Here is a 14,665-nt window from a genome sequence, read left to right on the forward strand (position 1 = left end):
TGCAGCACATTGTCACAGATGCACAGTGTATGGCAGCACAGTGTCACAGATACACAGTGTATGGCAGCATATTGTCACAGATACACAGTGTCACAGTGTATGGCAGCACATTGTCACAGATACACGGTGTATGGCAGCACATTGTCACAGATACACAGTGTATGGCAGCACAGTGTCACAGATACACAGTGTATGGCAGCACATTGTCACAGATACACAGTGTATGGCAGCACATTGTCACAGATACACAGTGTATGGCAGCACATTATCACAGATATACAGTGTATGGCAGCACAGTGTCACAGATACACAGTGTATGGCAGCATATTGTCACAGATACACAGTGTATGGCAGCACATTGTCAGACAACCACGTGACTTTGTAGTCAATTAACGAGGGAAAGCGAGAAGTGGGCGTGACAGGACCGGAGGTTAGTCCAGTGGGCTCCTCCCTCTTTTGCCATGGTAACTGACTGCGGCTGTTCTGCGGTTGCCGTGGAGATTGTAAACAGTCCGGGGCTCCGGCAGGTGAGAGCGGAAGAGTCTCCAGGCACCACTGACCTGTGTTATGTGCCCATTGCCGGCTCGGCGCCGTGTTACATGTGAGACCTGACGTGTGCAGCTGGGTATTATAGTGTGTGATGAGGTGTGATGCGCCTGGCTGTGTGTTTCACTGTGTACAGCCTATGGGTGACTGTATATTACACTGTGTTGTACAGTCTCTGTAGTAAGTGTGTAATACAGTTACTGTATATTGTGGTCAGTGTGTGTGTGTGATTTCCAGTTGTGTGTAACAGTCCAGGCAAGTGTAATATTATAGCTATGTCTTACGCTGTGTATAGTTATCTAAGGTCCTGATTCAGACCCGCTCACCGAGCTGCAAATTCTCAGTCCGATCGATTATCGCATGACCACACATGTCCGCGGTACGTGTAGGGAGACGCTGCCCAGCCGGCGTGATACTGCGTCCCAGTCCCTGTCGCCGGCGCTCGCCAGAGGAGAGGATCTGGCGGGCGCCGGCAATGAATGAGGCCAGTTACATCTGTAGGTCTCTGAGTAGTGTGTACAGTACAGTATAGTGTGGTCAGTGTGCACAGGTGTGGGTGTGATGAAGTGTGATCTTCTCAGTTTTATATAATGCTGTGTATATGTATCTGAGTGAGTGTGCACAGTATAGTGTGGTTAGTGTGTGCAGGTGTGGGTGTAATGAGGTGTGACCTTCTCAGCTGTATATAATGCTGTGTATAGGTCTCTGAGTAGTGTGTACAGTATAGTGTGATCAGTGTGTGCAGGTGTGGGTGTGATGAGGTGTGATCTCAGCTGTATATAATGCTGTGTATAGGTCTCTGAGTAGTGTGTACAGTATAGTGTGGTCAGTGTGCGCAGGTGCAGGTGTGATCTCAGCTGTATATAATGCTGTGTATAGGTCTCGGAGTGAGTTACAGTATAGTGTGGTCAGTGTGCGCAGGTGTGGGTGTGATCTCAGTTGTATATAATGCTGTGTATAGGTCTCTGAGTAGTGTGTACAGTATAGCGTTGTCAGTGTGTTGTGATCTTCTAAGCTGTATGTAGTCACACTCAGTGGCAAACGCAGGATTTTCAGAAGGGGGTTTCCAGAGGGGCGGAGCAAAGCACGGAGATGGACACTTAGGTGACCCAGTATATGCCGGGTCAGTTAAAGTATTATAGATAGCATAAATGTATATAAATAATAATAATTATATTTATATATATATATATACACACACACACACACACACACACACACACACACACACACACACACACACACACACACACACACACACACACACACACACACACACACACACACACACACACATATATACATATATATATATATATATATATATATATATATATATATATATATATATATACATACAGGGGCATCAACAGCAGTGTAGACCCCTGGGCATAGCAATGTATTGGGGCACCTACCGATCCTCCAGCGGTAGGGGTGGGGGAAGCTTTGATGTCCCCCAGGTGGTAGGGGGTATTATATAAACCGCTCAGCATGTAGGGCCTGGATCAGTAATTTCCACTAATTACACCTTTACTGCACAGATGGTGGGAGATGGGGTGGGAGAAGGGGGCATTGGGCTGAATGAAGGTGCCCTGATACATAACTTCCAGGGTGGTAGAGGATGTTTAATATGCAGAGGAGGGGTGTATAGTGGAGTGGGCTTATTATTCATAATTTTCTGGTGGGAGGACAGCTTGCTTGACTGCAGATATCTCCAGTTTCCAGGAATTAAAAACTAGAGAATCCCACCTACCAAATGATATTGGTGACTAGGGGATCAGAGTTCAGTAGGCAGAGCAATCTGCCAACGAGTATATAAAACTACATACCAGGTGTGTGGAGCTGGAGCAGTAACCAGCTGCTGGAAGGCTGATATCTCTGGTTTTGGGAACAGTAGAGACAAGCTACTAGTGTCCATCAAAGGGGGAGAATCCCAGCTTTTGGAATATACCCTCAGAAAAACTCTTAATCAGACAGAACCTGAAATATCTGACTGGGAAGAGCAATGACAGGGTATTGTCTAATCGCTGTGCCCAATTACCCCCCACAAATGACATAACTCTCTTGTTGGATAAAATTGGCCACAGCAGCCATCTTTATTTAAACAATACAATTTTTAAACAATAATCCAAAAACATTCCCACGGAAGGTGGTCCCCGAGGCCCTCAATAAATATATATCCACACCTCTAAGCACTTCCAGGAGCTCTTACCCCCAGCCGATAGCGATTGGCTCGAGGGCACCAATTGTACACACCCAGTGCTCATTAATTAACCTCACCCAGGGGAGTCCAGCCCCCTCATGGGGCCCTCCCCGCCGCATAATTAAGCCTCAATGCCACCAACCTCGAGGACCCCCCTCCGCACAGGCCACTGTGACAAAAAGACATCCTATCAAATATTCTACCTAAACTATAAAAAATAGGGAAGGGTGGGTGGGAGCTGTTGAGAAAATCTCCCAGTGACCCCTATTTCCCGCCTGCACCCTGCTTATAAACCCCTCCAACACCCCGTTAAGCCCCTCCACTTATGACCCTCTCCTTAGACACCCCTCCTATGACTAACCTGCTAGTCAGCTCCCTACAAACCCTGTCAGGGGAGCCTACCCCCAGGCTTTGCCTCCAGTCCGGCTCCTACATGACAGGGTATTGTCTAATCGCTGTGCCCAATTACCCCCCACAAATGACATAACTCTCTTGTTGGATAAAATTGGCCACAGCAGCCATCTTTATTTAAACAATACAATTTTTAAACAATAATCCAAAAACATTCCCACGGAAGGTGGTCCCCGAGGCCCTCAATAAATATATATCCACACCTCTAAGCACTTCCAGGAGCTCTTACCCCCAGCCGATAGCGATTGGCTCGAGGGCACCAATTGTACACACCCAGTGCTCATTAATTAACCTCACCCAGGGGAGTCCAGCCCCCTCATGGGGCCCTCCCCGCCGCATAATTAAGCCTCAATGCCACCAACCTCGAGGACCCCCCTCCGCCACTAAGCACGAGGTTGAACCCTTAACCCCATGCGCCCCCCCCCACATCCGGAACGCTGTTTCTATTCCCTCTTGTAGTCCCAAAGACCAAACATCTATCCCCACAGCATTCAGGTGCACACCGTCACCTCTCCAAAATGCCCCGGCACCAGACTCAAGTTCCCTGTGCCTCACCACAACAGCCCCGTTCCTGGCCATAAAACGCCCAATCGCCCTGTTAACTTTAATCCGTGCCTTATTGAGCTTGTCAGCCGACCTCGCATCCCTCCAATAATGGCGTGGCACGATGTCTGACCAAACCGTGATTAATTCCGGAAACATTGCCCATAACCGTAGGAGATCAAACTTGATATCCCGTATCAACTCCCTAAATGGTCTGCCCCCAAGGTCGTTCCCGCCCACATGCAAAACTAATATGTCGGGAACCCTATCGAGCCGAACAAAACGGTGAAATTCCTGCAGCACTCCACTCCATACCATACCGCGTTTTCCCAGCCAGCGAACCACTGCCTCCTCTCTATCCAAACCCAGCTGGCGGCCGTTCGGTCTGACATCAGCCCGTAAAGGTCCCCAAAAGACATATGAATGTCCTAAAATCCAAATCAGGCACGGAGGCTGCCCTAAAACAGAAAAAACACAGTCAACCTCAACAATCCCCTAAACGAACATAAGACCGAAAGCGAGACGATTCCCACCGCCCAATACGCTTAATCAACTCATCCCCAAATCCCATTCTAGCAGCCTCAGTTGCGGCCCCAATGCGGAAAGAGTGACCCGCGTATTCCTCCCCCTTGAGGCCCAACGTCCGCAGGACTGCTCTAAACACACTTGTGAACTGAAACCGTGATAAAAAGGATCCATTCGCATGCATCAGCAAAGGATCCCTTTCCCTGCCCACTCTGACCTCCTTAAATATCCTCAGCCGTGCCACCGGGCACATATCTGAGCCTGGTACAGAAAAGAGAACTACCTTCTTCCCCCTCCCTAACTGATCCGTCTTAGACCTCCTCACCACTAGCTCCACCCTATCCGAGTATAAATCCACATCCTCTCCTAACAAACCTCCCGGCCTGGACACGCTTGGACTCACGAGCTCCCCAATCCGCAGTGCCCCGAAGAAGGCAAGCGAAAAAGCTACCCCGAACAACCTTTCCTCGAAATTGGAACTACAGACCTCCCCTAACTTCATGCCCATAGTCTGTAACAACTGGAAAGACACCGGCCTTCTCTGATCCTGTACGACATGACCTCTCCTCCAACCTTTTAAAGCCTGCGCAATCAGGAAATTCTTAGTGACGTCAGGCCTGCCTCCTGCACGAAACCCAAAAGCCAAGCCCGCCATGCAGTGCGTGATTTTTGCCACTGACCAACCAATCTCCTTACAATGGCCTATATATAGCAAGACAGCCAACTCGTCATCATCCTCCTTCAGACCTACTACCTCACGCCATTCTAACCAGCTCCGCCATTCCTGATTGTATGCCGACCATGTATTCGGGGCCAAGGATTCCCTGATGAGCTGATCGACTACCCGTCCAGCAGAGCCCAGAGCCGACTCGGGAACCCGGTCCCCTCCCTGTCCGCCTCTGGTGCCAACTCCCGAAAACGCTCCCACTGTGAACGAGATAAAGCATCCGCAATGCCGTTAGAGACACCGGGAACGTGCCTAGCCACAACCCACAAATTCAAAGCCAGACATTCCAATACTAACTGCTGCAAAATAGTGACCACTGACGGTGAAGATGCCGACAATTGGTTAATAGCCATGACAACCCCCAAATTATCGCAGTGAAAACAAATCTTCCTATTGCGGAATAGCTCCCCCCAAACAACTACTGCTACCAAGATAGGAAACAACTCCAACAATGCCAAGTTTTTAACCATGCCTCTCTGCACCCAAGACTCCGGCCACCGGCCTACACACCAATGTCCCTGGCAATATGCCCCGAACCCACCACTCCCGGCCGCGTCTGTGAAAAGGTCTAGCTCAGTAGCGACGCATGTGTCTGACATCCACAAAGCTCTGCCGTTAAAAGCTTCCAAAAAAGTTGCCCACACCCGCAAGTCCCCTTTCAACTCACTACCTAATCTGACAAAATGATGAGGAAGAACCACCCCTGCTGTCGCTGCTGCCAGCCTCCTGCTGAAAATGCGGCCCATAGGCATAATGCGACACGCAAAATTCAATTTGCCCAGCAAGGATTGCAATTCCCGCAATCTAATCTTCTTCAACAGCAATGCCCTCCCTACCTCGGCCTTCAAACCCAGCAATTTCTCCTCGGGCAAGCGGCACTCCATATTCTCGGTATCAATGACAATACCCAAAAAACTGATCACAGTCGCAGGGCCCTCCGTCTTACCTGGAGCAAGCGGGACCCCAAAGTCTGCCGACACCCTTTCAACAGTCCTCAACAATAAGTCACATACTCCGGTCCCCCCAGGACCAATACATAAGAAGTCATCTAGGTAATGAATAACTGAACTACACCCAGAGACATCCTTAACCACCCACTCCAAAAAAGAACTAAAGGCCTCAAAATAAGCACATGACAAAGAACAACCCATCGGTAAACAACGATCAACAAAAAATTCCCCGTCCCAACAACAACCCAACAAACGCAAACTGGTTGGGTGAACCGGCAGCAAACGGAATGCCGATTCAATATCAGTCTTTGCCAACCTGGCCCCTTTCCCAAACCGCTTCACCCACTGAACAGCCGCGTCAAACGATGTATAAACCACCGAGCAGATGTCAGGGTCAATGCCATCATTGACCGACGCCCCTTTTGGAAAAGATAAATGGTGTATAAGACGAAACTTGTTCGCCTCCTTTTTTGGCACCACCCCCAATGGAGAGACTATCAAATCTGGCCATGGTGCCGACCCAAAAGGTCCAGCCATACGACCCAGCTGCACCTCCTTACGCAGTTTATCCTGCACCACCTCTGGATGCTCCCTTGCAGACTTCAAATTCCTCCTCAAGCCCCCTGAAACCTGCACGTCGGAAGGTATCTTAAAACCTTCCCTAAACCCCTCCTCCAACAACACGGCTGTCTGCTGGTCAGGATACCTACGCAGATAGCCCAGCATCCTTTCCAGCCGAACCGGTGTCTCCCCCTTTTGAATTACCGTCCCGTGACTTCCCTCTGAAGCATTTATTTGCACCATGGGTCCCTCCACACGAGGAACATTCATGTTTAAATTTGCATTTTGCCCCAAAACGACATGACCCGTCATTAAAGGCAAAGCAGAGTCCCTTCTGCATGGCCGTCCCATTTGTGGCCTCCCTCGGCCCCCCCCCCGTCCCCACGAAAGGGCTGCCCACTTTTTGTGGGAGCCGTCACCTTTAACCATAAAGCAATATCCTTATGGTCCCAACGTATGTTAGGGCGAACAGCCTTCCTCTGCCTAAACTGCTCATCGTACCTGAGCCAAGCCAAGCCCCCATACACACGGTATGCCTCTCCTATCGCATCCATGTAACAAAACAAGCCTGAACAATTGTCAGGTGCCTTCTCCCCAATCACACTAGCTAAAATAGCAAATGCTTGCAGCCAGTTCGTGAATGACCGCGGTATCAGCCGATACCGCCGCCGTTCCTCCTCCTCCTCCTTCTCCTCCTTACGGGGCCTATCCAGATTAAAACGCTCTAAAGGGAGCAAAGAAAATATATCAACGTATTCCCCTTTCCAAATCTTCTCCCTCACCTCCTGCTTCAGGTGGGCCCCCAATGGCCCCTCAAAGCATACATACACCTCCCCTTTTGCAGTGTCACTGAGCCTCCCACTCTCCTCCTGCGTCCCAACACTGCCCCCTTCTGCCCCTGCACTACTGCTACTTTGCTCACCGCCGGATACCGGCACCCCGCTGCTCACCGGCACCCCACTACTAACCGGCACCCCACTGCTAACCGGCACACTATTACTGACTGGCACACTAATGCTAGCTGGTGTGCCCGCATTCTGCGGCACCCATGCTGCCGCCGGGGACGGCCCCGCCCCCTGCCGCAAACCCACCAACCAATCTGCAAAACCACTCAATAATTCAGTAAAACCTCTACTCATTTCCCCTTGGAGGGCTAACCCTCCCCCCCCCTGACTCTGCGCTAAAGCATTAACAGACATAGAGACAGACTCACCAGGCTGCCTGGGGGCTGTGAACCCAGCAGCCGCAGGTCCAGTGTCCTGACGAACTCCAGCCAATGAGGAAGGACCAGGTATTTCTCCATCATCTGCTGACGCTGCCATCTCTCTTCTCCTGTCATCCCGACCCTCAGGTACAGCACCAGCCGGCGTGACCTCGTTGGAGGCGGAGCCAGCTGTGCGCCTCTCGCTCCGTGTACCAGGCCTGCGGTCCTCAGCCTGTACTTCTGCCCCCCTGGCACGACTCACCCCGCGCTGGGCAGCAGCATGCCCCGCATGCCCCACCGCACCAGGTCCAGTACCACGCAACGCCGGATCTTCTTGCACGTGGGGGGGATCCCCCCCCGCGCGGAGGGTTCCGCCTGCTGGTTGGATTCCTCCCAGACCTGGTCCTGCGGGCGGAAGGTGCCCGGCCCGCAGCCTGGCCTGGAGGGTCCCTAACGGGGCTCCGTGAACGGCGCTGAACCCTGGGGGACACAGATGGGCTAAAGCGCTCCGGAGGCCTGGACCTCCGAGGCCGTGCGCCCGCTGGAGCAGCCTCCTGCGTTGCTGCTCCCAGTCCCCCCAGCAGACCTGACATCTGCTGCTGCAGCCACTCAGCCCCTCTGGTGCCAGCTGCCTCCCTAAGGGCAGCAAGCGCAGCGGATACCTCCGCATCAGCGTTGCCTGGGGAAGCCATGGGAGATGTCACGCTGCTTAGCTGTTGAGAAAATCTCCCAGTGACCCCTATTTCCCGCCTGCACCCTGCTTATAAACCCCTCCAACACCCCGTTAAGCCCCTCCCCTTATGACCCTCTCCTTAGACACCCCTCCTATGACTAACCTGCTAGTCAGCTCCCTACAAACCCTGTCAGGGGAGCCTACCCCCAGGCTTTGCCTCCAGTCCGGCTCCTACATTAACAGGCTTGGATGGGGACCACTGCTTTGAAGTCAGATATCTCCTGTTCCCAAGGGCCGATTTTTAAAATTCTTGAACCCATGGAAAGAGGGGAGCCTCAGCTTTCAGTCTAGGGCCCTTAGACTCCTGGGGGGAGGGGTTTCTGGGTACTCAGAAACCCCCCCTGCGTGCACTACTGACACTGCTGTGTATATGTATCTGAGTGAGTGTGCACAGTATAGTGTGATCAGTGTGTGCAGGTATGGGTGTGATGATGTGTGATCTCAGCTGTATATAATGCTGTGTACAGGTCTCTGAGTGAGTGTGCACAGTATAGTGTGGTTAGTGTGTGTGCAGGTGTGGGTGTGCACAATATACCGTGGCCAGTGTGTGCAGGTGTGGGAGTGGTTTGCTCAGATGTATGTTACACTGTGTACAGTATCTAGGTGAGTGTGCAGTTATATTGGGGTAAGTGTGAGTGTGATAATCCTACCCTAGCTATAAAATAGATGCTGGATTTTATCACAGAATGGCCTCGTGCATGGGAGTATTACAAGCTGTATACACACGGGACCTTATTCTGGTCTGTTCGCAAGGCTGTGTGCGTGCATGAGCTGGGTGCGTGCGTCCACGGCGAACAAACTGTTGAGAAGCTGGGCGTTCTCATGGTAACGGGCAGATGATGCGGGTGCGAGGGGGTGGTCAGCTGCCCGCCCTCTTCCCTCCAAATGTGCACGCAGATCTAAGGTTGCTCTGATCAACCTTAGATCTGCGTGCACGTTCCACATCATTCGATGGTCGGTGACCATCGAATGATGTGGGTGTTACCCCGCAGGCTGCGAATGGATGTATGTGTAAAATATCCATATGCAACCAGTGCGAACATTCGCACAACATTTCCAATTCGCAAGGCGGGATCTGGTTCACTTGCAAGGGTGCCAATTCGCATCCGAGTGAATGAACCAGAATAAGGTCCACGGTGTGATAAGTGATACTGTTTGCTGCTGATGTGGACTATATATATGAGTGAGTTTGTGTAATATATTGTGGTCAGTGTGTATGTGTCGTGATAAATCCCCTTGGTAGATGACGCTGGATTTTTGGATGACATCATATTAAACCTTTTGTGTACTTATGATGTATTCTGACCATATTACAAACCCCTTTCCCTAGGAATGTTCTGAGTCTCACAGGCGCCGTCTCCTCTCCTCACAATGGCAGACGGTTCAGCAACTGACAAAGTGTCGGTCCGGGCCCCGTTACCTGTCCAGCAAAGAAATGCAGCCGCCGACATGAGGAAGATGCGTCGCATCATTGCTGAGGATTACAGCTGGTCCCTGGCATTGGTCCCACTGCTCAGCGACCTGTGCCTACAACACATTGTCAGAAACTTTGAGCGTGAGTCCTCTCTCTCTTCACCGCTCTATCACGTACATTGTCTTTGCTACAAACTAAACCTCTGTGCAGCGGCTGTGTGAGTCTGAGTTTGACGCAAAGGATTGACATTGATTGACAGTCTGATGGGCTCTGTGGGGGGCGGGGAGAGGACGGGGTTCTCCATTGTAGGACAGAGATTTCCTTGCCTCTGTGATGGGTCTTGAGCGGCACCATGGGTGCAGCAATTTTATGTAGGTACGCCCACGAAACGCTGGACGGACCGCAGCGACCGCCCCCTGCCTGTCATTTTGCGAATGCCCCTGCAAGTGTAAAACTCGCTGAAGGCGTTCACTCTGGGAGTTTGCGCATGCGTGGCACTCCCACTATTGGAGACGGGGGCGAAGTCGGACCGGTACAAGCAGGTCTGAATTGGCCCTTCTGTATTTAGACATATTACATATTTTATTTGAAATTAAATATTTACCTTTACGGGGTATTCATTCCAAGGGAATATTTCCGCCAGGTGGGAGAATCTGCCGTTTTACAAGATTAGGTCGAATTGACTGAATTTACCTACCGCCGGTAGTAAAAAACGGCCATGAATTTGACAATCCAGCAGCTGTATTCGACTTTAAACAAAATCGAATCTGCACGAGGGGAGTCCCAGCCATAAACGACCGGGATTAAATATTGATAGCCAATATTTCCGCCTGTCAGAAATATCACCCAACATTGACTACCCCAAGTGAATTCTACCGTAAATGTGTCAGGTTCTGGGTATAAGTTCATATGTTTATACCCCACAGATAACCCCATTCTGGAAAAATTGCTTCCAAAGCACAAATCTAAGGTTCTGGACCTAATCTCCACCTCCCTCCCCCTCCAAGTGACTGCCAACCTCATTACCTACGAGGATTACTGGAGACGTTGCTGTTCTGAGCGCTGGCCAGTCTGCGACATCTCCCACTATGGGTCCAGTTGGAAGAGGCTGTTCTTTGAGCGACACCTGGAGAACCTCATTGAGCGCTTTATTCCAGATGTGACAGATACAGGACCCATCTGTGAGGTTGCAGAACTTAGCAAAGACTATGTGAAGAAACTGGAGATTCGACAGCTGCTGCCACCTATGAAGCTGGAGAAGAAGAAGGACGATGAGGCAGATGAGATCTCGGATTCTGAAAGCGACACTGGTGGGGAACTGCCCTCCATGGACCACTTTGATCTAAACCTAGTTGCTTCATCTCTGTCTGGCTTGGAGGAGCTACACCTTGTGTATGGGGTAAAAGGCTGCGGCATGAACTTTGAGTGGAACCTCTTCAGGTTCACAAAACGGGACTGCTCTTTACTCGCCAACACATTCAATACACTCAGGAACCTGAAGGTAAATGGCCGGGAGAGGTGGACATACTTAACTTAGTGTAGAATAAATGATCTATTACTGGTGGAGTCCTGGGTCACCAACAGGAGGGGGATACAAACCAGATACTGATATTTTGTTCTCACATTTCCTACAGGTCTTCAAACTTAACAAGAGTAAAGTTGATGATGAGAAGGCTCGTATTCTAATCAAAAGTTTACTGGACCACCCATCCCTGGTCCACCTTGACCTTTCCCACAACCAGATCTCTGACCGAGGTACCCGTGCAATAGGCAAATTGCTGAACCAAAGTCAACTCCAGATCCTAAATCTGTGCAACAACAATGTGCATTCACATGGCGCCCAGGCCATTGCTCATGCCCTGTCCAATAATAACACACTCAGCACTCTGAACCTCAGACTGAACCACATCGGGGACGAGGGCGGACAAGCTCTGTTAAATGCTCTGCTGCAGAACACAAGCCTTGTGACTCTTCATCTGGGGAGCAATGAGCTATCTGAGCCAACAGTGACCGTCCTCTCACAGCTTCTGGCTCAGAATACGTCTCTAAGGAGCATCAGCCTCTCCTGCAACCGCATTGGCCTGGTATGGTCCTGATTCTCCTTCTATGACGTTTCTTGTGTAGCTTGTAGATATCTGTAATTAGTGCAGTTGGAATAATGGGACAGATGTATTAAGCCTTAACAAGAGATAAATGCAAGGGTGATATAGAGAGATAAACGTCCAGCCAATCACCTGCTAACTGCCATGTTACAGCCTGTGTTTGAAAAAAGTCAGTAAGGAGCTGATTGGCTGGACGTTTATCTCTCTTTATCACCCTTGCATTTATCTCTTGTTAAGGCTTAATACATCTGCCCCAATGTGAGGTCAAAGGCACCGGCTTTAAGGAAGATAATTCAAACGTTACTCTTAGGGTAGTGTATATATGTACAGTAGAGCACAGGCAATGCCTATATATTCTTGTAACCCAAGGGATCTGCGACCCCTTCAGTTGAATAATTAGTGTTTTGAATGCATAGATTCTGCATTGCAAGAAAGCACCAGCAAGCATAGTGGAGAGAATGACATTCACTATACATATAAAACAAGTTTTGCCCATACAACATATTTGCCCCAGTGGATGCACCTATTTACATATGTTAAGGCATGGGTCCTCAAACTGCGGCCCTCCAGATGTGGTGAAACTACAAATCCCAGCATGCCTTGCCACAGTTTTCCTATAAGGGAGTGTTAAAACTGTGGCAAGGCATGCTGGGAATTGTAGTTTCAATGTAAGGCATTATTTTGATGCAGTACCAGTAACAGCCACTAAGGTACTAGTGGCGCTGTTAGGAATTACTGCTCACGGTCAACCATAGCTCCAGAGACCTTTCTATTGTACTCAGAGGTTCATAGTCCAAGGCAGACTCTAAGGATGTTTTCGAAAGGGATCATTTATGCAACTTAAAGTTCAGTAAGTGGAGTTTCTAAATGATCCACCATGCTTTGTGATTTGCACAGTTACAATCTGATATACTGCCTCTGGTGGCAGCCATATTATTTAATGGCAGAAATCAGCTTGTTATTAAAACATAAAAGAACTGTTTGTGAAAGAGTTGATAGATTGAGGATCTCCATAGTGATAATAAGCAGAAGGTAAGAGATTTATGGTTTAAGGCTTTATGTATCATGTGATAAATCAGTGTTTACATGAATTTAGAAGTATAAAAATGGCAGAATTCATGTCATGAACGTAGACGTGTGAACCACTTGTTTGTGTCAGGGTTGCCTACCCTCCCGGAATAGGTGGGAGTCTCCCGAAAATCGGGTCCCCCTCCCGTCCCCCAGGAAAGATGGGCCCCCACTGGGCCCCCGATCGCGGCGTCTTCTCCCCGACCTCAGCATTTAAATGCCGCAACCCGCGGGTCTCAGAGGAGGTTGCGGAGCAAAAATGTCACAATTGCGTCATTTTAGCCCCGCCCCCCTCCACAGATCTGTGAATACGGTTATTTTGCATCCTGGGGGCAGGGCTTAATGACATCATGCTGAAGCCGGCAACCCTGGTTTGTGTTGACATTTTGACCTTGGCGAACTATTGACTGTCGACCTAGACACTGTCTTTCAGCCATTAGGATTAGGAATTAGGAATGGCCATTGGTGCTATCGCCATCTCAGGATGGCCATCGATAGTTTTTACTATGGATGTTCATCTATTTTCTTTGATTGACCATGGGCCAATCAGAACCTGGGGGTGGGACTCTGCTTCGTATCCCTGCACCCTCGGAAGAAAAAAATAAACTATTTGGTTATGCTGTGCCATCGATGGAGGAAAACCATCTGGTCCTCCCCCATCGATGGCAAAATGATTCTACATCGGTCTTAAACCATCGATGATTTTCAATCATCAATAGTCGATGGCCATTCCTAATTCTGACATCATTTGTCATTTGACCACTGCTATCTAGTGATGTGAATTGTGTCCTTCTCCGCCGCCGCCATGTGTGCTCACACGTCATGTGCCTTGTTATCCTCAGGACGGCGGGAAGCAGCTGTTGGAAGGCATGTCAGAAAACAAGACCATGTTGGAGTTTGATCTGAGACTCACAGATGTGGGCCAGGAGAGTGAATTCTTCATTAACCAAGTTCTGAGGGACAATCAGGAGCGAGCCCGGTTACAGGCACTACAAATACAAGCATCCACGTGACCAGCCGTAAAATGCAGTAAATGATCTACCCGTTACCTGGTTCTTACAAATAAACAGTATTTATCCAATGTTACTCTCTGTGACCCTATATCCCCTCATACAGGAGTGTGGATCCAAAGATTGAATAAATTCACCGTCAATATGTCGACACCATATGATTGACGGGAATTGGGTCAAAAGTTCAATATAAAAAAGGTAGACAGTTCAACATGGAAATGGTTGACGTTTTTTTTTTTTTTTTTTTTCATTTTGTATATATAACCCTATCTAAGCTAAATTACTGGAAATGTGTACCCTTATGGTGTCGACCTATTCACTGTCGAACTATCATCTAGAACCAATAAATGGGTCATAGTTGGTAATAACCAGTGGCGGATCCAGAGGCGGGGCTGCAGCACAGTCCAAAATTTAAATAGGGGAGAAACACCAACTGTCAGTGAGTCAGTTTGGGGTGGCCGTTGGTCTGGCTCCCCTTTTTGAATTTTGGACTGTGCTGCAACCCCTCCACTGGATCTGCCACTGGTAAAAACCATTGTGATTAAAACCGGTATGATTGCAGTCAGATGTAAATCAGTATAATTCAGGATATTGGGCCGCATTTGCTAACTGTGACTGTGTGGGAGCATTATCATACAACATGTTTATATGTGTCATGTATGTATATG

General features: G+C 49.3%; 1 protein-coding gene across 2 annotated transcripts; it reads left to right on the forward strand.

The window, feature by feature from the left end:
- The first annotated feature begins 440 nt into the window (after positions 1-440).
- DRC5 (dynein regulatory complex subunit 5) lies at positions 441-14,073 on the forward strand. 2 transcript variants are annotated; one of them, XM_083175379.1, is made up of 5 exons: positions 441-527; positions 9,734-9,958; positions 10,744-11,318; positions 11,452-11,901; positions 13,830-14,073. In XM_083175379.1, exons 2-5 carry the CDS (start codon positions 9,775-9,777, stop codon positions 13,998-14,000), a joined length of 1,380 nt encoding a protein of 459 aa, XP_083031505.1. In that variant the 5' UTR covers positions 441-527; positions 9,734-9,774; the 3' UTR covers positions 14,001-14,073. The 2 variants fall into 2 exon arrangements, with proteins under 2 accessions (XP_083031505.1, XP_083031504.1); XM_083175378.1 differs by having other exon boundaries at positions 469-601.
- Positions 14,074-14,665: the final 592 nt, after the last annotated feature.

Source organism: Crinia signifera, chromosome 3, assembly GCF_055691185.1.
Source record: "Crinia signifera chromosome 3, ASM5569118v1, whole genome shotgun sequence".
Classification (NCBI taxonomy): domain Eukaryota; kingdom Metazoa; phylum Chordata; class Amphibia; order Anura; family Myobatrachidae; genus Crinia; species Crinia signifera.